Source organism: Triturus cristatus, chromosome 8 (assembly GCF_964204655.1).
Source record: "Triturus cristatus chromosome 8, aTriCri1.1, whole genome shotgun sequence".
Lineage (NCBI taxonomy): Eukaryota > Metazoa > Chordata > Amphibia > Caudata > Salamandridae > Triturus > Triturus cristatus.
Genome location: NC_140591.1, coordinates 1,453,321,701 through 1,453,348,670, shown reverse-complemented (window position 1 = coordinate 1,453,348,670; position 26,970 = coordinate 1,453,321,701). Strand labels below are relative to the sequence as shown.

The 26,970-nt window shown below is 48.5% G+C and overlaps 1 protein-coding gene across 1 annotated transcript in view; it reads right to left on the bottom strand.

The window, feature by feature from the left end:
- The window catches only part of RSF1 (remodeling and spacing factor 1), a 705,323-nt gene that overhangs the window by 388,932 nt on the left and 289,421 nt on the right, over positions 1 to 26,970 (bottom strand). The window contains exon 7 of the mRNA XM_085623248.1: positions 6,061 to 6,270. Coding sequence (XP_085479374.1) covers positions 6,061 to 6,270 — 210 coding nt within the window. The remainder of the gene's footprint in view (positions 1 to 6,060; positions 6,271 to 26,970) is intronic.

Genomic DNA, 26,970 nt, shown 5'->3' with positions numbered 1-26,970 from the left:
CAGCACACAAAAGTGCTCATATAATGTGAGAGTTTGTCTGCCCTCGTGTTTAAGGATTCTGTCAGGTGGTGTACAATCAGAGAGACCCTCTGATGATTCAATCAGTTCAAGAGCCTCTTGACACAGGACCCAGTACATCACTCCACCCTGCTTGCTGTAGTACCACATGGTTGTGGTGGTGTTCATAAGAACCTGCTCAAGCCGCACCCAGATGGAGGGAAGGAAGGTATTTAAATGTCAAACAAATTACTCAGAACTGCTGGGTGTCAGCCGAGGTGGCGGGATGCCTGAAGGGCTGACATCCTCAACTTCCTTGGCACCAACGGTGTCTTGTACACCAGAGATGTCGGGCCTGTTGGCTGCAGACTGTTGACGCATCTTTGGTGTGCCCAATGCCTCTCCCTTAAATACCATAGAGTTTATTTATACTGGAATGCAAGACAAACTTCACACGAGTAGTCGCTGTGGCTGGAGGAGAGGCAGAGGTAAAAACCTCATCATGCTACAGATACTTAATGTGGCACTGGAAGCAGTACTGGAAGAGCGGCCATTCCATTACCCTGCGAGGATAAACATTTATTGGTGTGCATTGTGGATGCAAAGGCGTATGTGGCCCTGGGAAGGGGACGAGGGCCATAAGATTAGGGGACTATCAATGGATGTGAATCTTCGGAGAGTATCTTCGACAGATGATGTGGACGACAAAGGTTTTTCCAACTTTAGGTGTCAAAGATTCACACTGTGGGCCAAAAGAAACTTGGAAACAAATCGAGACTCAGAGCCTGATCGGCACATGTTCGAACCCAATGGCGGGAAAAAACCCAATTTAACATGGAGTTGGTGACCATGCGCATTGCTCACTAAGATCAGAGCCAAAGTGCATCTCATGATTCGAAAGCCTTCTTTGAAGAAAAAAAACATGCAAATATTCAAGCCCAACACTAAATGGCATGAGTATGCAGACCATGTGTATCTAACAGCAACACATGCTATGAACATAACTTTACATAAATACAAAGGTCTTGGCTAACACCAGATCTAAAAATAGTTGAAACACATTGGATAATGTTTCAAAATGTTAGAACACACAGGCTAGGACACTTTTAATCAACTCACACTACATGCCCTTTTACTACCTTTTAGGTCTCGCCTAGGCAGCACTTGCGGGGTCTCTTCGAAACATGCTGTGCTCAGAATATGGACCTGCAGGCCCTTCAATCTTTTCTATCGGCTCCTTTTAATGTCCTTGGTAAATACCATCTTTTCATTGGTGAATTAGCTTACTGCTCCCTCCTTTTCAAATTCTGTAACCTCCAATATGGACTACCCCCGTTACACGGACTCTTACGCTGAATGTTATTTATTACACTGTTGAGCACTATTTTCTTTTAGCTGACCTCGAGCAGCTCTCGCATTCAGCTGATGGCTGCCTTTCCTTCCTTTAGCACGCCTACCTTCGAGCTTCAAAGTGGGCCACTCGTATTCTTTATTGCTTTCCCCCTCCTGGTTCATGTTGGAATTCCTCCCCTCAACCTCAGAGCAGAAACACAGCGCCCCCCTCCCTTACCGTGTGCATCAAGTGAGTCTTTTGTCCACGATCGCTAAGCGCTCGCCTACTAGCTGCCTTTCCTTTTGTTCACCAGGCACAAATTCATTTTTATTACGCCAGCACAGGAGGCCGCCTCAGAGCTTCAAAGACGCCGCTCCGCTTTATTGCTTTCACCCTCCCGGTTTGCATTGAGCACTCCCCCCCCCCCCCCTACCCTCCAAGCATAAACGCAGTGTTTCCCTCCACCCACCCTTTCTGTCTGCATTGAGCGAGACACCATCTGTGTCGTTATCTGGAAGAAAGGGAACACTTAGGCCCTTTTCTACAGGTGAATCGCCAGGGCTTTGCTTGAACAAACGTTATCACATAGTCCGCTCTTTTTCGCAATTTTATAGGCTAGTTGATCTGGTGCGGCCAATAGTGCGTCATTTTGGGAGGAAATTGAGTTGGTTTAACTATCTTTAGATAAAACTATCCCTTGCTCCATTGGAGGATCGTGCAGGGCATACTCCCATATGAGGTTGTTGCACAGGCAATTGCAAGGCACACTGCAGCTTTCAACCTTTAGTGACGCACAAGTTATTTCACATATGGTAGTGTGGTGCCACCTACCATTGTGGCTGTATGGGGGGCTCTTCCTCAGATCATGTCTCCGAGTGATATATGCAGGATGGGGTGTCTCTGCCTCGATAATAGGCCGCACTTTTATTCCTTCATTGAAGGAATAAGAGACCAGTTTCTCAAGTGCTGTTTGTCAGTGTTTTTTTTCTCTCTCTCTCTCTCCCTCTGTCTCTGGTCTTTGCAAATAGTCTGACCCATGCCCCCTTCCACGGGCCTTATATCGTTTGCCTGGTATCCCTATGTGCGTCATTGGACTTCCGTTGTGTAGTGTCATTCAGCCTGCTTCAGCCTCGCGACTCTTTAATGCGGGGGAGGGGCGGGGTAGGTAGTGGATTACAAATCCAAGAACTAATGGGGGTCTGCTTTTTCCCCATTGCTAAGATTATGATTCAACTCGGGTAAAAGTGTTAGAGTGTCCTTGTCAGACATCCCTTCTCCCGTTATCCTTTTACTGCGAGGTTTCCTTGGAACATCATTGACTACTCGGTGAGTGGAGGTAATCTTTGACACAATCCACCTGTCGGCTCATACTGGATATCCAAGTACAGCATTCTTGAATTGCAGAACACGTAGGTTGGTGGGTGAGGTTGGCAGGAAGCAAACACTCTCATAAAATAAACTTGAACCAGTGGTGGAGCAAACGTGTAATAGGCCCTTGTGTATGCAAGGAGCCCCACTCCCCACCACTGGCTGGGCTGTAAATTAAAACATTTAAAACAATAAAACAGGCTTCAACAGGTGACTGGGACCCAGTGGTACTGCACTTGCTAAACCATTGCCTGCTACTTCCCTAACGGGAACGTCTGAGTGTGTGTGTAGGGGGGTATACAAATCTGTTTCTGGAAATGTATGCTTGGGGATATGTCCACAGAGTGAAAATCTCTGGAGGTTGACTAAGTTGCACGATATGGCTGCTGTTAAGATCTATGAGTGTTTGATTCTACTGGGGTACCAGATCTGTGTGTGCGCTGATGTGTTAGCTTTCAGTGCATGGTTGAGTGACAGATTCATAAAATTCACTACTGCCAACCAAGCAGAATATACCTGTCACCTGTTGTGTGTAAAGGCTGCTGGGTGATTGTTTAATTTGTTGCAGTTTGTTAACCCTTTTTTCTCCCGATAACACTTTTACTTATTCACGTCTACACAGCATCCGTCAAATACTCCTGTCCTCTTGTATAGCTTCTCTCCAGAGAGGCACCAGCTCCATGCTGTCCTCCTATGAGCCTGAAAGATTGCTGCGCCTCCACATGCACCAGCTGATCTCATGTGCTACTGGGCACCAGCTGCGCTCTTGTATTCCTCAAGACTATCCCCATCCCCAACCACATATCCCACCAGTCATCATCTTGCAGATCTATATATTAATGTTTAGTGTTACCAAGGATGATTACTCCTCCCTATACCCCGACTGCTCTACACTGTCGGCCTGTATATCACACATTCGCAAGGTAACGCAGTCTATCTACCCCTTCCCTCTATTCTTGAATCATTCATAGTTTATGCTCACCGGGGGAGTGGGAGAGGGTGGGGGAGGAGGGGTTGGCGCTATCCACCATCCAACCATTACTAGCTCTTCCCTCTGCAATCTTTGAGCCGCACATCCAGACTATTTAACTCTATTATTCATTGGATCGTGTTTCTGCTGCACCAGAAGCGCACTACAATTTAGAATCAAACCAGACGCTGCCTGTTGCAGGCCATAGCAGAGAGGGGCAGCTCAGCAAGGCAGGATATCCTTGGATGCTATGTACAGCCCCAATTAAATTCTAAATCCTTTATTTAATGGTACTCGATGTACCGACTTCGGAAAGATGGAAGTTTGATTAGGCCATGACAGGATTTGAACCCATGAAGTAGGTCACTGTAGATTTGGCCACATTGCAACTCGGAGAAACATGAGCTATCTAAATACAGGTCTGAAATGGTCATGTCTATCCCGCACTCTATATAAATCACACTGTGGAGTGAGAGTGAATGTGAGTGTTGGGGGGCGAGGGTGCAACCTTTTCGTATTTTCCACCACATGAGGGGTGAAGGGGGTTCAGTGGCTCGTCAATGCCAGATGTGACGCCCTACTTCACCAAAGTCACCAGGCACATCTAGGTGGGCTCAGAATTCCAGACCTGCCGTAGTCTGATTTGTTATAGTGAGGGAGAAGTGTGGCGCAGGTTACAAAATAATCGGGTAACCATGGTAAACCAAAGGACCTTGGTGCAGTTTAATATAGAAAACAAGGTGGTCCTAATGGTCATATCTTAGTCACAGCGAAAAAATACAGAAATACGTTATACCAACTGCCAAGTCAATTGGTTATTTGCAAGAGATACCAATGCATATTTCACATGGGGAAACAAAAGACAAAACTTTGTTGTAGAGACCAAATCAATAATCTTTATATTTTGATTTAAAACAATAATGCATACATCCATCAAAACATGAATTCTGTAGGGTGCTCAAAGAGAGTGAATAGAAAAGTGTTTGTTTTAGGGTGCTCTTGTGCTATGTGAAATAAAAAAAAGAGTGAAAGAAAAGAAAACTGTTCTATTTTTTGATAATGCACTGGCTGATGTGCCTACAAGGTAAGGACCAGTGCAGTAGGCCTGTTGGAAGCTAAATACTCTTATTTATTCGGTTCCATTTTGTGATCATGGACTCCAAATTCACCTTCCCAAGATGGCTGAGCAAGTCAATCAAGGCCAAGATATTGGGAAAGTTGACGTTTCTACCAGACTATTGCTTGAGGGTACATTAAGACCTCAGAATGCGGGGCTTCATCAGGACAATATGAACAAGATAAGGCAACCTAAATATAAAGAACATATGATTAGGAAAAAAGGAAAAGCTTTTTGGAATCCATGATCACCACACCCTAAAAACGGACTCTACAACTTAGTTTTATCTTTTGTTTCCCCTGGTGAAATATGCATTGGTATCTCTCTCGCACAATCATCAAATGACTTGGCAGCTGGTATAACGTATTTCTGCACTTTTTCGTTGTGACTAAGATATGACCATTAGGACCACCTCGACTCCGAGCGTGGGGCCCGCGGTTCGATTGCCAGCACCGGCGGCAGCTCAGATCAGCATCATGTGACTCTCGGCAATAGCACTCTCAATCTCCAATAACCGCCTCCAGCACGCCTTGAAACCCTTAAGCGGTGATATGTTTGCACTTCACAAATATGAATTATTATTATTATGGTTCCACAGCAGAGCAACATGGAGGCAAGCAACGCTGACCTGTTAGTGAGCCTCCGTTCTTCTCGGGTGCTGTGCCCTGCTACCTCCTGCAGTTGGTAACTTCTCATTGTAAGTCCTCTAGACAGTGCGGCTAGCTGCAATTCTGGTCCAGTCGATAATTCCTCATTTTAAGTCCTAAAGGCAGTGCTTACAGCTGTCCCAGCACCCCGCTACATCTGTAGCAATTATATATCTATTACGCCATTTGATTGGATTTGTATGATACTTGTTTTTCTTTGATGTGCGGTCTCTCCCTATTAGGAACACTACTACCTTTCTTTGTATTTGTATGCAGAGGTACAGCTGTCTCTCTGTTCCCAGTGGTAATTCCTCATTCTTAGTCCTCTAGACAGTGCTGCTATCTGCTTCTATGGTCCCAGTAGTAATTCCTCTGGGCAGTGCAGCAGCTGTGTGTCTGTTCATACATCCACCACACTCTACACCAAAAACAAAGATAAAAGACATGGTCATTTACAACACCAATAGATCCAACTCTGACAAATGCGAGATCTATTGCATTGCAAATGCTTGTTAATTATTTTCGACAGCCAGTCACTTAACACACAGCTAAGCAGAGATTCAGATGTGCCGAACAGGCTGCTCAAGTTTATTGTTAAACCAATCTTCTGTATAGTTCATTTACTTACCAGCTCAGGATGGTTGGGAAGGCCACATTTTTTGCAAGGTTCGTCATCTTCTGCTGGCACAGAGGATTCTTGTCCATTTTCTTTAACTTTGAAATCCTTTTCAGAATTGGCTTCACTCGCAGAATCCTTGCTTTCTTCTTCACTAGAGCACTTTCGGTTCCGCCGTGGTCGTGAGACAGTCCACCTGGCTCTTTTCCTTCTAGATTTAGGCTGATAAAGGACACATGATTGTGGAAAAGCCTTATATTTAATACTTAAAAGGACAATTGAAAGATAGGAGGATAAGTTCAAAAATCATCAAAAGGGTGAAACATTAAGAATTATTTTCATCACCTAAAAACCTTGACTGCAAAAGGCTTCCCTCACCATTAACAAGAACATCATGCTAACAAACTGGAAATACAAATCGAGTTCATCTATTTAGAGACTGGCTCGAGGAGTTGACCAACCAATGTTCTCCACTACATTTGTCATGTATTTATCGGATATTTTAAACGTGTTATTATTTCTATGTAAATCTCTTTAAAAGTATTAAAAAACATTAACAATAGAAGAAACATTATAAAATGTAACAAAAGAGAACAGATTTGAGGTGCTCACTTTAGTTCAATGAGTGGTAGCAGTTACTTATCTAGCTCTGCTTTGATAGACAGACGACAATCGTATTAAATCATCATCATGAGGTCAGAAGGGTAAATCGATCTTCAGAATGCACACACTGTATGCCAATATGCTTTTATCTTTAACATTCCCTCATCCCTATGTGTGATAAATCATAATTTTCTTTATTATACCACATAACAGCAAATTAGACCAGAAAATATTAAATGACTTAAATCCAGCATTACATGGAAAATGTAACAGCATCTCATTTATTCTGTTGTCTATACAAGGCCTTGTTCTAAGATTCACAAAGGATACCCCCCTCTAGACGTTAGGGGTCAGATGAGTGAAAGAAAATGTCAGTAGAGAAATCCTTCCCCCAAAAGTGATGACCTTTCTATAGCAAGTGTAAAGCAGTACAAAAAAATTCATTTCTGTTCTACACAGTAGATCAACTGGCATTAGGAAAAAGATAAACGGTTAGAGATAATTTTAAAGTTTAAATTTGGCTACGACCAACTGAAAAGGTTATCCTCACTCATGGGAAAAGATATCAAGTCCTAAACATCCTTCCTATCCCCTTAACGCTATTGACAATACATTTATTCAGGGGAGAAGGAGAGGGTTTTTTTAATGTTACCAAATATACTCGCTGCATGCCTTTCTCCAGCTCTTCACTTTTTATAAGCTGATGGACCACCATGGTGGCAAAAATGTTATTGAGGGCTGGTAAGATTCAGAGATGCATTCTAGAGGGATTGCTGAAGAAACACTGCAGTAGTTCAAAGCAGCTGACATACTGCTAGTCTAGCACAGAATGGGCTCCACCCTCAAGGAACTTAGTAATGGAATGCAAAGTAAGTTAAGGGACTTCAGGAGAGAGTTTCAAATCAGTGGCTAGGTAGGGAGATGTAAGGAAGCAGTCAGTTGAACAGAAATGGGAAAACTGAAGAATATCAAGCAAAAAATGGCAAAAGCATAGCTGTGAAACGCAGACTCATTTGAGAAAGAGCAATCTATAGGTATCAGCAATGGGGGAAGTCGGGGATGGGGGTACTTGGCACTCTCCTCTGTATCTTAGGCACCAGTTCATCCTGGCCATTATTACCAATTTGTGGCTGTCACTATCGGCTTAGGGTGCAAAGAAAGCAGCAGCCTTCCAAATATTTTCCTCCCTCTTACTAGGCATCCCTGCTTCTGCTGAAGGCTCAATGAGCATAAGCTTTTTGTTTGTCAGTACTACATGGATTTTTGAACGATCCACCACAGATTTCTAGATAAGCTCTGCCATCTAATCAAGAACTGTCCTGCCATCTGACGCATTAGCTTGAATGCCAGGTCTACACGACCCGAAGCCAGAAAAGAGTGGGTACACACACCCCTCTAGTAGAACCTATTATGAAAAGCAGGAGTAGGAGTGGTAGAACTAGTTATGATTGTCCAAGTAGGAGGGTGACAGATCTAGGATCCCGGATATTTGAGAGTTTCTCCAATGTAAAAATATAACAGAGATTTAAGAGGGATAGTGGCATGGTTGGTGGCACATGCTCCTTTGTGCTTTTCAATGTGAAGAGTGACTGAACTTAGAAAGGTGAAGCAAAAATCCTACAAGTGTCCTAGGGCGCATATAAAAGTGGCTGCAACATTTAAGCTGACTTCAATTTTAAAGGTTAAATTCAAGGGTGTGGTTTAACCTAAGATGAAGTCGGACTGATGATCCTAGAGCGCCATCAAGATCACCAATACAGCAGATGTAGTGCAATCTCATCTTCTCTGTGAGTCGTGAGCACTTTGACCCAAGAGGGAATGCTGTTTTGTAATGAATGGTGCTAGGGACAAAGGATGGAAAAAAACGAGTCAAAGAAATGCATTCAACCACTGAAATTGCAGCTTTTGTGGAGAAATTAAAAAGACACGACAAAAGGACCGCATCCAGAAAAACAGGGAAAGAGTTACAGGCATCTGCTGGAGAATCAAACCAGAGAGATGCACCTTAGCACCTCAGGACTGCCATAAGCGGAGTTCGAAGGGCATGAAACACTAATACTGTGGGGTAGGATTTTGAGAAATAGGCATTGTGAAAACTTGATATCTGAGAAAAAGTATTTCTATAATACATCTGGAGATTTTCCTGGCAGCACACAGAGGACATAGGCATTAACCTATCCAGTCACAAAAGGTTCTGGGAGTAGTAGGCAGCATGTGAACTCCTCCAGAAAATCAAGCCTGAAATACGCCCCTCCACACAAGATAGCAATAGGCATAGACTGCAGTGTGTGCTTTGCTGAAAGGATGGCACGCAGCATGTAACGCCTAATCCTGAGACAATAAGCATCATCAACCAAAGGAGTAAAGCTCCATACCACTGGCTGACGTGGTGTCACAATGATTTGTAGCTCATCGTACCAAAATAACCACTAGACAACACAGCTGGAGAGGCTCCAAAGAACCGCTGACGAAAGGCATATAAAGGTCAGTGAGCTGTGGGGAAACGTGAAGCTGGGGCCTTGGCCCAGCTGCACTTGACTAGGACAGTCCGCCTGAATGCACAACATAGACCACAGGAGTAGTAACATACATAAAATACACTCTGTAACATGAACAGCGGAATGGATAAGGAAAGACCACTCTCAGTGATGTTTCAAAGGGAAGCTGCAGAACAAGGTGAGGAAGGCTCTTCCAAAAGAGACCAAAGAGAGAATGTTAACACAAGCCCACAGAATCAGCAACACCTTGTGACAAAGTGTTTGTTAGAAAAGTAAAGGAAACAGCCTTCAGGAACATCAAAGAACAGAGTCAATCCACCATGTGAGAAAGTGCCCTCTTACTGGCATGGTATGCCCCCACTTTTTGCTGAATTGCTGATGTTCTTTGACTGAGTGTGCCCTGGGCTCCTGCTAATCGGATACCCAGGGCCTATGTTCTTTCCCTAAAAACTGCATTGAAGCCTAAACCCAATTAGCATCTCTGGCCACACGTCAGCCCCTGGTAAATGGTACCACAGGTACCCACGGCACTGTGACCAGAGAATGCCTCTAAGGGCTGAAGCACTTATTGTGCCACCCTCAGAGGCCCTGTACCCTGACACACACACACTGCCATTGCAGAGTGCCTTGGTGCAGAACAAAGTGAAGAGTCGACATGGCACACATCCCTGTGTGCCATGCCCACAAACCACTGCCCTGGCATACATCAGCCACCCCTCTAGCTGGGTGCCCTATGCCAGTGGTGAGGGTACAGGTGCATGAGCCCTGTACCCCGATAGTGCCCAAGTCCATTCCTGGGCACAGTGCAGTGCTGTCATTAAGAGTATATGGTGCTGGGAGTTTGTCATTACGAACTCCACAACACCATAATGGCTACACTGAAGACTGAGAAGTTTGGTATCAAACTTCTCAGCACATTAAACCCTCACTGATGCCAGTGTGGGATTTAATGTAAAATGCACGACAGAGGGAAGCTTAGAGATGCCCCCTGAAATCCAACCAACTACTAGTGACCTGATTGAGTGGCTGCTTAGGCTGCCATCAGCAGAGATGTTTCTGGACCTCTGCTCTCGGGGGCCTGAAACAATGCGCATCCTGGGACGAGGTGCCAAGCCTCCTCCCCCAGGACTGGGCAGGGTTGACGAAGGAGAAGCTTCAAAGGCATGCCGCCTTTGTGAGCCTCTCCAGACCATTTACTGCTTTCAGCAACTGGTCCCCACTGGTTGTGACCCCCACTTTGGGCGGGAGAACAGGCGGGAAAAACAAGTAAGGAAGGGAGGTGTGCCCACCTCTGCCAGCTCCACCCCTCAGGTGGGGGAGGAGAGGTGACGCACAACCTTGAGTCCCCGCCATCTTGAGGATGAAGGGACCCAGCCAACCAGGGACAGGCTTCTCCCCCTCTCCCACAGGAGGCAGAATAGGGGGTGTACCCACCCCAGGGAAGGGACCCATTGGTCCCTGCCCTTTACATACCTGTAACGCCCCTAAATTTAGTATTTAAGGGGAACCCTGAACCTTGCTTCCTCAGATTAGAAACCACAAGAAAAGAAGATAAGAAGAAGGACCGAAGAGCCATGCAGAGCTAACAAGAGGACGACGCCCACTGACTTGGCCCCAACCCTACAGGCCTGTCTCCCCTCAACCAGCTCCTGCAAAATCCCGGCGTGTCCTGCAGCCAGCAACCTCACAAACCACAGAGGACTTGCCTGCCTTCACTTCAAGAACTCTATCTCTCGAGAACACCAGATGTGTTTAAACTGCAGCTTCTGGTGTCAGCCAGAAAAAGCGAATCCAGCACACTCTGCACCCGCCGAACCCGGCCCGAGCTCGAGTGAACCAACACCACGAGGAGGTCCCCCCGGCGATCCAGACCCGAGATCCGGCGACCCCTGACCTGCCTCAAGCCTCCAGACGACGCCTGCAGCCTCAAACCAGAGGACCCTCCCCCCAACCGCGACCAGAGCGGGATAGAAAATCCGATGCGAAAAGGCACCCTTGCACCCGACGCCCCACGGCCTTTTGTGCCCAAACCAGCGGTGCCTAGTCAACCCACAACATCCCAACTTACCCCTTGGAATGATGGTCGCAACCAAAAGATCTTCATCCCCGAGCCTGCAGCCTTTCTTCAAACCAGAGGATCTCCATAGAAAACCACGGGGCACCCGATATCGAAACAGCACTCTGCACCCGGCCGCCCCAGTGCTGCTGAGGGTGCACTTTTGGTGCCTACTTGATTCCCCCTTTGCCCTGACCTAAACCTTAGGAGCTTTGCTCCCACAGCCGTGTGGACTGCTAGCCAGCAGCCACCAACCAGAAGCTCCCTATCCTCCATAGGATAAAATTGGGCCTCAACACTCTGCACCAGGCCGCCCTAGTGCTGCTGAGGGTGCAATCTCAGTGCATCACTGACCCTGGGGACCAGAGTCTAACCCCAGAACCTTAACTCCCACAGTCGTTTACTTACCTGCAAACCGACAACCTGTTTTTCCTCCATAGAATAACATTGACAATTTTCTTACGAAAAAACGACTAAGTGTGGAGTTTTGAAATCTGAAAATATTCTTTAAAGATCGAAACAATAACCAAAGCGCATTTTCTCAACTGTTTTCAGGAAATATCCCAGTACTGAATCTAAGCATCCAGCACTGAGTTAGAAAAAGTAACGTAAAAGTAACTTACCTGCAATTTGTTGAAAAAGCCTATTCATTTCAATGTACTGCATTTGCTAAGTGTTGCATACTACTGCTCCCCTGTAAATCAATCATAGTACAATTCCTATTGCATTTTTCAACTGTTCTATATCCAGTAACTTATTACTGAAAAATATTCAATGCTTACCTGTACCAGGCTTGCTTGGTTGTAGAGTTCAGTTCTTGAGTGAATAAATTCATTTGCTGACTGAGTGTGTACATCAAATGCTTAACACTGTCCTCTGTAACTTCCTTACTGCTCGACCAAGCTACCACTTAGGAGAGTAAGGTTCTATCTAACTTTAACCTCTGCCTACCTCTGGGGACTCTCTTGGAATCTATACACACTGTACCTCACTTTGGTGCAGTATATATAGAGCCAGTTTCTTACACACCAGAACAGACCTCAGGAGGAATTTAAAAGAAATCACCGTACTAGGTGATAAGGTCGAATTTCTGGAAGAGACATCATAAAGAGCAGCATATAAACCTACAATAAAATCAAAAGAACCTCAAAAACAGATGAGGAACAAAGGGCAGGGCAGTGGAGTCACCAGCAGAGTAGAAGGCACAAACAATATGGAAAATGTGTAAGAATTATTCATCATCATATTGGAATTAGTCTAAAGATTGCACAATGAGATTAAATGATTTTACCGCAAGGCCTACAAAATAGCTCTACTACAAACTTTGATGGACCTATAGTGGACAAATGGCATTGACAACGTACTATTATCAATGCTTCCCTCACTCAAGGCATCTTCCCAGAAGTAATCAAGACTGGCCAGATCTTCCCACTCCTAAAGAAACCTGCACTAGTCCCTGATGACCTTACCCACTACCGGTCCGTCTCTCACCTACCATTTATTGGCAAGATAATTGAACAAGCATTGGCATGGCCAATAGGTCTAGCCTTTGGGACCTTTTAAGTGTTTAGCCATGCAACAGTTAATGTTGTTGCAGTAAGGACATTGTGCTGCATAATTAAATACTTATAAGGTCCCAAAAGCGAGACCTATTGGATATGCCAATGCTTGTTTTACATTGTTAGCCAATTACCCCTTAATGTTGTGATGTCTGGAAATCTGGTCTCTGGAGCACAAGCCTAAAACAGGTACCTGTGTCGGAAGAGCTTGCGCTCCCTCCTGCCTTTCTCTTCGTCTTTACCATTTGTAGAAAGAATAAAATATTCAAGACTTACGGAACTTTACCCCCGACCGCCGAATCTCTCTCCCAGGACCCCAGACTGTGTTCAAAGCTAGGAGGCTGCTGTCCGGGAGCAGTGAAGTCCTAAGTTAGCGAAGGGGAGGGGGGCGGGGGCCGCAGGGATCACAGAGGGAGGAAGAGAGACAGAGGGAGAGAGGGAGGGAGAGCGACAGAGAGAGGCCAGAGGGCTGTGGCGGAGGAGAAAGGGAAGAGGGACAAAGGAAAATGGGCACAGAAAGAGGCGGTGAAGGGAGAGAGGAATGTGGGAAAGAGGGTGGTAGCTCCAAGGGAGATAGGATAGAAGAAGCGCTGAGAGGACAGAGGTGAAGGAAGGAGGAGGCATGGAGTGGTAGCAGGAAGGAGAGAACGTGAAGTGAGAGAGTGAGGTAGGGGTGGGAGAGGGAGGATGAGAGACTGAGGTAGTGGTGAGATAGGGAAAGAGACAGTGAGAAAGGGGTGAGAGGGAGCGAGAGAGGTAAATGTGAGAGAGGGAGAGATGCAGGAGTGAGAGGGAAGAGAAGAAAGAGGGAGGGATACTAGAGGTAACACGTGGTGCAGGAGTGCTACAGCGGAGGAGAGGACGTGCAGAGAGACAGTAGGGGAAGGGAGTGAGCGCAGAGGAGAAAAGGGGAAGTGGAGAGGCGGTAGTAGAGAGAAGGGGAGCAGCTGATAGGGAGAGGGGGGAATCACAGAGAGTTAGGGCAAAGGAGGATAGATGATAGAGATATATAGTTTGGGGGTAGTTGAGGGTGGGCACGAGGAAGAGAAGAGCAGAGCAGAACATGGGTGAGTGATAGAGGAGAGAGGGGGGCGAGGAGAGCAGGAGTGAAGACGGGGTCATGAGAAGGATACATAAGAGAGATGTAGAAGAGAAAGAGGAGGGAAGCTTAGGCTAGAATGTCGAAAGGTGACCTTGTCGTCTGAAGTAATTTCGTATAACCCGAGTTGAGACTCCTGTAAAGTGCGATGAATCGGGTTTATGAATGTCTCTGATGCAAACTCGAGGGTTAGGGGGAAGAGTTCTTTTCCAGAGGAGAGCAGAGCGTTAGCCTTCCGTTGACACAGTGGGCCTCAGTGTGAAGGAGCTATCATGCACTCATCCCTCAGGCCTTCTCCTGAGAGGTCTTGGGTAGGACAGAACACAACAAAAGAGAAGTGGATTGCAACCGGCATTTTTTAGCACACTAACAATCCCTCATCACGATCGCGATCACTCTAAAACCGAAAGTGATCGTGATGACGCACGCTAGGGATGCGCGCGCAGCAGCGGGGGGAGGGGTATGGTGCTGAAGGCTGGCGCAGGAAAGGCAGATGGCTGGGCGAGAAGGGAGGGGGGAATGCGGGGAGCAGCTGTGCGCTTGCACGCCATCGTGCACTGTAGCTTGTCGCCAGCACAAAAATGTGGGTAGCATTTTCTAAACCCACCTACTAAATGTCTCGCCAAACCAGCGCATGCGCTGGGTCAGGCGAGACCTAAAAAGCAGTCTGTGTCAAATTCCAAAATCCCATCAATGCCAACCATCGCCTGCACGACTCCTTGTCTGAATTCAGATCACGCTGCACTACAGAGGCCACCTTACACACCGTAGACAATGCCGTCTTGACCACAGATGAATATGATCCCTGCCTCCTTATGTAGCTGGACCACTGAGCTGCCTTTGACACAGTTGACCATCACAACCTCATACACACCCTTGCGTTGTCAATGAGATTCACCGGCAATGACCTTTACAGGTTCTCCTACTGCATTTCCAATGGACTACAGTTTGTTCACATGGGCACCTTCAGGTCACAAAAGATCCTTATCACATGTGAAGTCATCCAGGGCTCCACATTGGCTCAAGGTGAATCAGTTGAAATGCAATCCGGATAATTCCGAGATTGTTATTTTTTGGCCAACCTGCAGTGAGTAATTGGAATGTATGTGGTCGGAGGAGCTGTCGCTGCCACATGCACTTCAATCAACGGTTAAAAATGTAGGCATTTATATGGATAGTGCCCTCTCCATGAGGACCCAGTTTCAAGCTCTGGTAGTCTCATGCTTTAGCATACCTCGTATGTTAAAACAATTCCAGTAAAATAGTGGTCCAAGCATTGGTGACGTCAAGACTGGACTATGCTAACATCTTGTACCTGGGCTTACCCTGCTATCTAATCCAGCATCTGCAAGTGGTGCAAAACTATGCGGCCAGGGCAATTCTTAGCCCCAAACCCAGGTCTTATATGACCCCCTTCTTAAATCACTTCATTGGCTGCGACTGAAAGAAAGGATCAAATTCAAAGCCCTAGTGGTTTTTTTCAAAGCCTTTCATGGAAAAGGAGCAAGCTATCTAAGCAAATCGCGTTAACCGTTGCATTCCAGTACAGACCATAAGCTCTTCTTCCTTTGACCTTGTCGCACCCCCAAAGTTCGCTTGGCCCGTAAGGGGGCAGGTCCTTTGGGTTCCTGGGAGCACAGGCATGGAACAAACTACCTGCCACACTGAGAGCCATCTCAGATTTATCTCTTTTCAAGAAGCATCTTAAAACTTGGCTTTTCAAAATCTAGTTGCACATCAAGAATCCTGCCGGGACACTCTTCTTGAGTAGCTGTGCGCTATACTAAATGCCCATCATTCATTTATTCATTCACACGGTCTCCTGTCATCTTCAATATTTACGTGAAGCCGCTGGGTGATCTACTAACAGGTAACAGCATTATGATTCACAAATATTCTGATGCAACTGGACAAGTCAAAATAAATCCTTTTCACATTTCAAGACCTCCCGTTTAAATATTAACAAATCCACCCCCCCCACTCCATGTAGGCTTCGTAGTCCACAAGTTAGGGTGAATGGTATGCAAAAGTAGAACATTTAACATTTTAATGCTAACGTGTCCTTACAGTGATTAGCAACTGTGGCAGGCATAGCTGCCCTATGAAGAAAAGCTGAGTACAGATTAAAATCCTGAAACTGTATCTTGGAAATGCCTGAAGTTCCTGGAGGTTAATTTGTATTTGCTTTCCTACTTCTCTCAGCCAGGTATTAGCATTTGAATAGATGTGAAAAAGGTGTGAAATGCATCTTAGGAGGAAACCTGAACATGCAGGGTGGGGACTGTGACATACTTTTTGACAATACAGGGTCAATGATAATGACTATGATGATGACGACAATTGCAATTTATGGCGCACTGCTCCTCCATGGAATGTCCCGGCCTGAGAAGCTTTTTCTTAAACATTGCAGCATCAATGTCTTCGATGAGGGAGGATACTAGGATTACCACAGTACACTCCCAACACACCCACGCCTACACACCCACGCCTACACACACACCCACACACACACACACCATCCCCCCCCACACGCCCACCCCACCCAGTCCCCCGCCCCTACCATGCCCCCCCCAACCATCAGAGCCCAAATATAGTGTGGCGGAAGACTTTCACCATCTTGAAAATGCCCAAGATGAGTGGAGTTTGCTCAGGAAATGTTTGCTTTGGTTAGGGAGTGCGCCCAGGAGTCATTCCCACCCACTATCTTGTGGCAGGCATAACTGTGGCAGCTCTAGATACGCACTCTAGAAACTCACTTCAGAAAACTCTTGGAACTGAGAAAGAATAGAAGACTTTTTCTTTGATGTCAAACCCTCCTTGTCCTTTGATTCTCTCTCCATCTACTTTCTGTGTCTAAGCAGTCTCAGAAAGTCTGCCCCATGTGGTGTCCTTGTTTTTGGCACCAGAGGACTCTTTTTGCTTTTGCTGCCCCTCTATCATCAAATATTTTGACATCTGGGGGGGGGGGGGGGGGGGGGGTTCGGGGTTGGCAAGTCCATCATTGAAGGTACTACAGTCTTTCGTTCCTATTTATTTTAACAAGTTCTCTCTGATCCACCTCAATGACCCATATCATCTTCTTACTTCCGCTTCTGGGAGAAGAATAGCATTGTGCCTGGGTACTTGACCCTTTATGAAGGTTTGAGCAATCATACTTTTTGGTCTTTCTGCCACTCATTTTGGCATCTTGACCAATTACTCAAACACTTTCACCACTTTCTAGTTCACATACTCACTGGCAAACATCGTGAGCCCGTGTCATCTTGTAATAATATACTCGTCTATTATGAAACAAAAGAAGGCGTTATGGGAAATGGAGTCTTCAACACAGCATGTATTAAAGAGGATCGCATTGTATTATCCCATTTTTTCTTTTTATGTTGAATTTGTTTTCTGTGAAGCATTTTGTTAGACCTGTCAGCCCTTTGGGTGGTCCCTCCTCATCATTATTTATTTTGTCCCACTTTTGCCTCAAACCCTGTTTGAATTTTTCCTTTTTGGGAACCACCAGACTTTTTAGTGTTGATGCAGATTCAGGGAGCCATTTTATCTACCCCTGGAACTTCTGTCTGAGGGCCTGGAGCACAAAATGGTGGCCACCTGTGACATCACCAGCACCCACTGGAACCTACTAGCACCTTCCAGAACATTCCAGAACCCTGTGACAGTTGGAGGCGGTTTAGAATGTTGGGAAGCTAAGACAGAGAGTTGGCAGTTGGAGCTGGCAGTTGGCACCTGACTGGTGAAGAGTGAGCAGCAGAAACCTGAAGGAGGAAGGAGTGAGGCAGCAGGGGTGGAAACTTGTGTCTGGAGTGGGGTCCATAAACCCACCCTTGATACTAGTCCCTACTGACTGAGCCCAGCCTGAAGCCCTGTGTGGGAAGAAGCAAGGAAAGTCATCCTAAGGACCTGGACAGCAGGAACAGGCCTTAGAATCCAAGAACAGCAAGATCCTGACCTGGATACTGGTTTCCCTGGAGTCCGACATCGAGAAGCCTGAGACCTGGAGCCCGAGGTGGAGAAGCGGCGCTGACTGGAAAAGCAGACGTCGTACCCGGAGCCGCCGGAGGTCGAGAGAGGGCGCCGACGGAGGTCGTAGAGAGTACCAGAGGTCGAGGAGGAAGTCACCCGAGGTCGAGTGAGCGGCGTCGACAGGGGAGTGAAGTCCGCCCTCCGGAGTCGCCGGAGACCGAGGTGAAGCATGCCGGAGGTCGGGAGTGGAGATCGCACTCCGGAGTCGCCGGAACCTGAGAGAATCGTGCCGGAGGTCGGGAGTGGAGGTCGCACTCCGGAGTCGCCGGAACCTGAGGAGAAGAGCACCGGAGGTCGGGAGTGGAGATCGCACTCCGGAGCCGCCGGAAGTCGACATCGAGCCAAGGCCGGCCGACGTCATCGAAACTGAGGTCGCCATCGGACCGGAGCCGCCCGAAGTCGACATCGAGCCAAGACTGCCCGACGCCATCGAATCGGAGGTCGAGATCGAGCCGAGGCCGCCGACACCGAACCGGAGCCGCCTACCGGCGTCGTCAAGAACTGACATTGCGCCGAGGCCGCCGACATCGATCCGGAACCGCCTCACGGCGTCGACACGACTCCAGCGGCGTCGGAGCTTCAGAAAAAGGGCAGTAAGTGGAATAGAGGGCGCCAAAGGCCCTGTGGAATCCTAAGAGACTACTCTAGGGGTTAGAGAGGTGCTGGAACCAGCTGGACTGTGCCAGGGGTGAGCTGAGGCTAAGTTAGAGGGGTTGTGTAGAGTGAGAGAGCCAGGTCTCTGGTATTCCCCCCTTGATCTACCTCAGTTTAGGCCTCAGCCTTGTCCAAGCCAGGGAGTAGACACCCTCAAGCCTTCCACATCCCCACAAGCTGTGACTGGGCCAAATCAGCCCATAGTAATCTAATTGTGATCTGATTCTATGAGTGTCACTGTCAGCTTTTAATTATTTATTGAGGGCACTGTATTTATTGTATTTAACCTATTTATTGCTTCACTGTATTTATTGTTCCACAGTATTTATGGTCGCACAATATTTATTGGTTTACAGTATTTATTGCCTCAGAATATTTAATTGCCTGTATGTATTGCACTTATATTTATGCCTTCCTTATTTATGATCACCCCTATTTATTGAATCATTAAGACAGTATTTATTTGACCTGCACTATTTAAAAAGCTTTGTATATTGTGATTGTGTATTATTTATCTAATCAGCAACTAAGAGAAAAAGAAGATAAAGAAAGATATTTTCATAATTTTTACGGTGTAGAGTCGTTTTTGGAACGGATGCACGCATGGTTATTGTAGGGGTATGGCGTATGCTTAGCACGGTGCCTGATTCCTGACCACTCGAGCCAAGCTACCACTGTATGTCCTGGAAAGACCCCGTTACCACCAACCCTTACCGGTGTGGGAGTGGGAGTATTTCCAACATTAATTGGTGTTCAGCGGTGGGATAGAGCTGTGCCTACGTATACTCAACAATAACTGTGGGTAGTCCATAGGCCTACACCGGGAGTTTTCTCAAAGCGGCCTTCCTAATTGTGGGTTTTTGTTTTTTCCAAATTTACTCTGGTGGTGGGAGGAGGTATTATTAAAGGTACCCCCCCTGCATTGTTACTGCAAATAACTGTCCTCTGACCTGAGTGGGCAAGATGGAGTTTGTACTGGAGAATTTAGAAACGTACACTGTGGCCCAACTCAGGGAGTTTTGCCAGCGGGAGGGGGTGTATTGTCCCCCAGGAGCAAAGAAGGGTGCACTCCAAACCAGCTTAAGGGCTTGGGGGGAGGCACGCCGAGAAAGCAAGGCTGAGGAGGAGGACAGGGATAGGGAGCCCGACAGTGAGGGAGCTGGTTTGTACCAACCGGAGGTGGGGAACCTGTCAGCGGGGCCCAGGACACTTTCCAGGAAGGGCAGCAGTGCCTCTAGCGGTGGCTTGTCTGAAGTGGAGTTAACAGACCGGAGGGAGAAAAGACAGCTCACATGGGACTTAGCAAGGCTGGAGAAAGAGAAGGAGGAACAGAGGATGGCTCATGAGATAAGGCTGAAAGAGATAGATCTTCAGATCCTGAGAATCGGGGCCCACCCTGTACCTAACGGTGGCAGCGAAGAACGAGAGTACACCAGGGAACCCAAACCCTACCTGCCAAAGGACATAGTAGCTAGGTATGGGGTGGGTGACGATATCGCCAAGTGGCTAGCGGCCTATGAGGTCTCGTTAAGGGCCCATGGGGTTCCAGAGAAGTACTGGGGAGGGGGATTGTACAAGTACATGCCTCCAGCTGGTAGGGATGCTTTATTGGCCCTCGAAGAGGATGAGCAGACCTACTACCCCACCATGAAACTGGCGCTCATAAGGAAGTTTGGACTAACACCCGAAAAGTACAGACAGAAGTTCAGGGGTAGTCACAAACTGGGCACACAGAATTGGGTGGACTTCCTGGACTATGCAAAGAAGGCGCTAGAGGGTTGGATTCAGGGCAGTGAAGTGAGGAACTACGAGGGGTTGTTTGATCTAGTACTGAAGGAACACCTGCTCGAGAAATGTTTCCCTGAACTGCGTCAACACCTGGTGGATAGCAAGCTGACCAGTCCCCGGAAGCTTGCTGAGGAGGCGGATATTTGGGCTAGTACCCGGGTGTCCACAAGGGGGACTGGAGGGGATACTCAAAAGGCCGGACAGGGCGCCCCCCAGAAGAAAGAGGGAGGGGAAAAGAAAAAGGAGTTCTCCAAAGGCCCCCAAAATACCTTCCAAGGGAAGGGAACAGGATTCACCCCTAGGGCTAACCCACCCAGAAACCCTAATCCTGGCCAGAGTCAGCAGCCAAGGGTTGTCCATTGCTACGAGTGCGGTGGCGTTGGACACTATAAAGGAGATCCGAAGTGCTTGAAACGACCACCCCCTCCCAGTGGAGGAAAGACCCCCGGAGTAGCTAGTGCAGTGCTCGGGGAGGAGATGCCCTTAACTAAGGGAAGGGAGTGGGCGGGTGTCACTTTAGTGTCCCTGGGAGAACGGGAGATGGTTCCTAAGATCCAGGTGCCCGCCAATACTGTAAAGTATGGGCAGTGGGTCACCATCAACGGCCAAAGAGGGGAGGCTCTGAGAGACACAGGAGCCAGTATGACTATGGTACGTAGCCAACTGGTGTCTCCAGAGCAGGTAATTCCCGATGTACTCCACCCAGCCGCGATGGCTGATGGCAGAACAGGCCACTATCCAGTGGCCGAGGTTCCCTTTGAATGGGGGGGGGGGGTTGCAGGTTCACTTCGAGTTGCCGTAAGCCCTGCCGTGCCAGTCGATTGTCTACTGGGGAATGACATGGAGCACAATGCTTGGAAGGAGGTGGAATACCGGACTCATACTGAGATGCTGGGTACACCTGACTGGGCCTGTGTGAGCACAAGGTCCGCGACTACCCGGAGAGGGAGTTCGTTTCGGCTGGAGCCTGGAACAAAGGCCCAGCCAGCTGCCAGTCAAGGGAAGAACCGAGGAAAGGAGGAGCCTGCCTCGGCGTCCACACCCCGTAGGACGGATAGGCCACCGGAGGTGGTGGACCAGGAGTCTGCGGTGGGGGATGTCACCGAACTGGAGGACCTACCCATCCCGGCCGAGTGGCACGTGGAGGGAGGCCCGTCCAGGGAGGAATTCTGCCAGGGCCAGAGGGAGTGCCCTACCCTTGAGGGGCTGAGGCGACAGGCCGAAGCCCAGGCAGCAGGGAACGTTGAAGGGAACTACAGTGTTTACTGGGAGGATGGCCTCCTCTACAGTGAACCCAAGGCACCCCTACACGGATCGTCACGAGCCTTGGTAGTCCCTCAACGTTATCGAGCCTTCCTTCTGGAGTTGGCTCACGAGATACCATTGGCAGGACACTTGGGGCAAGACAAGACCTTCGCCCGTCTTGTCCCACAATTTTATTGGCCTCAAATGAAAGTGTCGTCCGATACCTACTGCCGGACATGTGTGTCTTGCCAAGCCAGTGGGAAAACAGGGGTGAAGCTGAAAGCTCCCCTGGAACCACTTCCTGTCGTTAGCACCCCCTTTGAAAGGGTGGGCATCGACATTGTGGGTCCGTTAGATCCACCGACTACAGTTGGTCACAGGTTTATCCTGGTTCTGGTGGATCATGCCACACGGTACCCAGAGGCAATACCTCTGAGGACCATAACAGCACCTGTTGTGGCTAGGGCCCTGATGGGAATCTTTACCCGAGTGGGTTTTCCCAAGGAAGTTGTGTCCGACAGGGGGACCAACTTCATGTCAGCGTACATGCGGGCGATGTGGAAGGAGTGTGGAGTGACCTACCGGTTCACAACTCCTTACCACCCCCAGACCAATGGTCTGGTGGAGAGGTTTAACAAAACCTTGAAAGGCATGATCAGAAGTCTGCCTGAAAGCCTGCGGAGGAAATGGGACGTCCTCCTACCCTGTCTACTCTTTTCTTACAGGGAAGTGCCACAGAAGGGAGTGGGCTTCAGCCCCTTCGAGCTTCTGTATGGGCACCCTGTACGTGGACCTCTCAACCTGGTGAGAGACGGATGGGAAAGAACTCCCAGAAAGCTTCCCCAGGACGTGGTGAGCTACATGCTGGCCTTCCGGAGCCAAATGGCTAAGTTGTGGAAGCAAGCTTCTGACAACTTGGAAGCCAGCCAAGCAGTAATGAAGGCGTGGTATGACCACAACGCTCACCCGGTGGAGTTGGAGCCTGGCCAGAAGGTGTGGGTGATCGAACCGGGAGAGCTTAGCGCCCTCCAGGATCGCTGGTCAGGACCCTTTGAGGTGTTGGAGAAGAAGGGTAAGGCTACCTACTTGGTGGACCTTAAAACCCCTCGTCAGCCCCTGCGGGTGCTGCATGCCAACCGCCTCAAACCCCACCACGAGAGGCCCGAAGTCATCTTGATGATGGTGACTGACGGAGCGGAGGACGCGGAAAGCGAGCCTCTCCCCGATTTGTTTGCGTCTCAAGAGAAGGATGGGTCGGTGGAGGGAGTGATTCTCTCCCCATCTCTAACTCCTGAACAGCAGGAGGACTGTCGCCAGGTCCTGGGGCAGTACTCTTCGTTGTTCTCCCTTGTCCCGGGTAGGACTCACCTGTGCGTCCATGACGTGGACACAGGAGACAGCCCACCTGTGAAGTCCAAGATCTACCGGATGTCAGACAAGGTGAAGGCCAGCATTCATAGTGAAGTCACTAAGATGCTGGAGCTAGGAGTGATCGAACCTTCTAGCAGCCCCTGGTCCAGTCCGGTGGTGTTAGTACCAAAAGCTGCACCACCGGGTGCCCAACCGGAACTGAGGTTCTGTGTGGACTACCGGGGACTGAATTCAGTGACCAAAACTGATGCTCATCCGATCCCTAGGGCGGATGAATTGATTGACCGGCTGGGAGCTGCCCAATATCTGAGTACCTTTGACCTTACTTTTGGGTACTGGCAGATCTCTTTGACTGATGGAGCAAGGGAAAGGTCAGCCTTCTCCACGCCCAATGGCCACTACCAGTTCTGTGTGATGCCCTTTGGGCTCAAGAACGCACCTGCCACGTTTCAGCGCCTGGTAAACCAGATCCTCACCGGAATGGAGAGTTTCTCTGCTGCTTATCTGGATGACATAGCGGTCTTCAGTAACAGCTGGGAGGATCACTTGCGACACCTGCAAGTTGTTCTCCAGGCCCTGAGACAAGCTGGATTGACGATCAAGGCCAGCAAGTGCCAGATCGGGCAGGGGTCGGTAGTGTACCTTGGACACTTGGTGGGTAGGGGAGCGGTGCAACCCCTCCAGGCGAAGATCGAGGCCATCATGGCCTGGGAACCCCCCAAGACACAGACTGAGGTCCGAGCTTTTCTGGGCCTCACGGGATATTACCGCCGCTTCGTGAAGGGGTACGGTACCATCGTAGCCCCCCTCACGGAGCTCACGTCCAAGAAACAACCTCGACGGGTAGTCTGGACGGAGGCTTGTCAGCAGGCCTTTGTGAGACTAAAGAAAGCCATGTGCGAGGCCCCGGTCTTAAGGGCCCCAGACTTTTCCAAGGAGTTCATTGTCCAGACGGATGCATCAGAACATGGCATTGGGGCAGTGTTATCGCAACTCAATGAAGAGGGTCTGGATCAACCCGTGGTCTTCCTATCCCGGAGACTACTCCCCAGGGAACAGAAGTGGAGTGCAATAGAGCGTGAAGCCTTTGCAGTGGTATGGGCTCTGAAGAAGTTGCGGCCATATCTGTTTGGCTCGCACTTCCTAGTTCAGACCGACCACCGACCCCTTCGTTGGCTGATGCAGATGAAGGGGGAGAATCCCAAGTTGTTGAGGTGGTCTATTTCCCTACAGGGAATGGACTTTCAGGTGGAACATCGGCCTGGAGTGGACCACGCCAATGCAGACGGTCTCTCAAGGTATTTCCGCCTTAGTGATGAGAACTCCCAAGGGGTTGGGTAGCTCTCCCCACTTTCAGCTTGGGGGGGGACGCGTGTTAGACCTGTCAGCCCTTTGGGTGGTCCCTCCTCATCATTATTTATTTTGTCCCACTTTTGCCTCAAACCCTGTTTGAATTTTTCCTTTTTGGGAACCACCAGACTTTTTAGTGTTGATGCAGATTCAGGGAGCCATTTTATCTACCCCTGGAACTTCTGTCTGAGGGCCTGGAGCACAAAATGGTGGCCACCTGTGACATCACCAGCACCCACTGGAACCTACTAGCACCTTCCAGAACATTCCAGAACCCTGTGACAGTTGGACGCGGTTTAGAATGTTGGGAAGCTAAGACAGAGAGTTGGCAGTTGGAGCTGGCAGTTGGCACCTGACTGGTGAAGAGTGAGCAGCAGAAACCTGAAGGAGGAAGGAGTGAGGCAGCAGGGGTGGAAACTTGTGCCTGGAGTGGGGTCCATAAACCCACCCTTGATACTAGTCCCTACTGACTGAGCCCAGCCTGAAGCCCTGTGTGGGAAGAAGCAAGGAAAGTCATCCTAAGGACCTGGACAGCAGGAACAGGCCTTAGAATCCAAGAACAGCAAGATCCTGACCTGGATACTGGTTTCCCTGGAGTCCGACGTCGAGAAGCCTGAGACCTGGAGCCCGAGGTGGAGAAGCGGCGCTGACTGGAAAAGCAGACGTCGTACCCGGAGCCGCCGGAGGTCGAGAGAGGGCGCCGACGGAGGTCGTAGAGAGTACCAGAGGTCGAGGAGGAAGTCACCCGAGGTCGAGTGAGCGGAGTCGACGGGGGAGTGAAGTCCGCCCTCCGGAGTCGCCGGAGACCGAGGTGAAGCGTGCCGGAGGTCGGGAGTGGAGATCGCACTCCGGAGTCGCCGGAACCTGAGAGAATCGTGCCGGAGGTCGGGAGTGGAGGTCGCACTCCGGAGTCGCCGGAACCTGAGGAGAAGAGCACCGGAGGTCGGGAGTGGAGATCGCACTCCGGAGCCGCCGGAAATCGACATCGAGCCAAGGCCGGCCGACGTCATCGAAACTGAGGTCGCCATCGGACCGGAGCCGCCCGAAGTCGACATCGAGCCAAGACTGCCCGACGCCATCGAATCGGAGGTCGAGATCGAGCCGAGGCCGCCGACACCGAACCGGAGCCGCCTACCGGCGTCGTCAAGAACTGACATTGCGCCGAGGCCGCCGACATCGATCCGGAACCGCCTCACGGCGTCGACACGACTCCAGCGGCGTCGGAGCTTCAGAAAAAGGGCAGTAAGTGGAATAGAGGGCGCCAAAGGCCCTGTGGAATCCTAAGAGACTACTCTAGGGGTTAGAGAGGTGCTGGAACCAGCTGGACTGTGCCAGGGGTGAGCTGAGGCTAAGTTAGAGGGGTTGTGTAGAGTGAGAGAGCCAGGTCTCTGGTATTCCCCCCTTGATCTACCTCAGTTTAGGCCTCAGCCTTGTCCAAGCCAGGGAGTAGACACCCTCAAGCCTTCCACATCCCCACAAGCTGTGACTGGGCCAAATCAGCCCATAGTAATCTAAATGTGATCTGATTCTATGAGTGTCACTGTCAGCTTTTAATTATTTATTGAGGGCACTGTATTTATTGTATTTAACCTATTTATTGATTCACTGTATTTATTGTTCCACAGTATTTATGGTCGCACAATATTTATTGGTTTACAGTATTTATTGCCTCAGAATATTTAATTGCCTGTATGTATTGCACTTATATTTATGCCTTCCTTATTTATGATCACCCCTATTTATTGAATCATTAAGACAGTATTTATTTGACCTGCACTATTTAAAAAGCTTTGTATATTGTGATTGTGTATTATTTATCTAATCAGCAACTAAGAGAAAAAGAAGATAAAGAAAGATATTTTCATAATTTTTACGGTGTAGAGTCGTTTTTGGAACGGATGCACGCATGTTTATTGTAGGGGTATGGCGTATGCTTAGCACGGTGCCTGATTCCTGACCACTCGAGCCAAGCTACCACTGTATGTCCTGGAAAGACCCCGTTACCACCAACCCTTACCGGTGTGGGAGTGGGAGTATTTCCAACACATTTCATCTTGGAAACATGTAACTTTAAGCTAGTCAATGAAATATTCACAAATAAAACTTTTTGAAGTTCGTTGAACGCTCATGAAGACTGATTGAGCATCTGTTTTCTATGTTGTTTTTTTATCGTCGCCCTGACATATTATTTATGTACCAAAAATACTGTTGTGGTCAAGTGACCAAGACTCTGTTGAGTCGAAACGCGGTATCCTTCGTCTACGGATAAAAAATGATCGCTACTTGCACAACAACTCCGGAGTGGCTGTTTCTTTTCCCGGGACGTCTTTGGGAATTGTTTTCTCCTGTATACAACAGCAGAGGCCTTCGGTAAACCAACTCCGACACGCTTGGCTTGGCGTCCTCATTTCCGTCGACTTTTCTTTTGGAAAACTACAAACAGAGGATGCCCACTGGTTACCGGAATGTGGTAAAATCAACCGCCCCCATCTTAATTGACTGCCTGGGGCATTGTGTCAGTCACACAGGCAAACCCCCCTTTGCAAGGAATAGACTAGGGGGCCAGAATTTAACATGGTAACTTTCCATTCACCTGGGTGCACAGGAGGACTGTCTCCGTGTTATGTTGTTGAAGCGAAACCAATAAATAAACAACACAATGGCAGT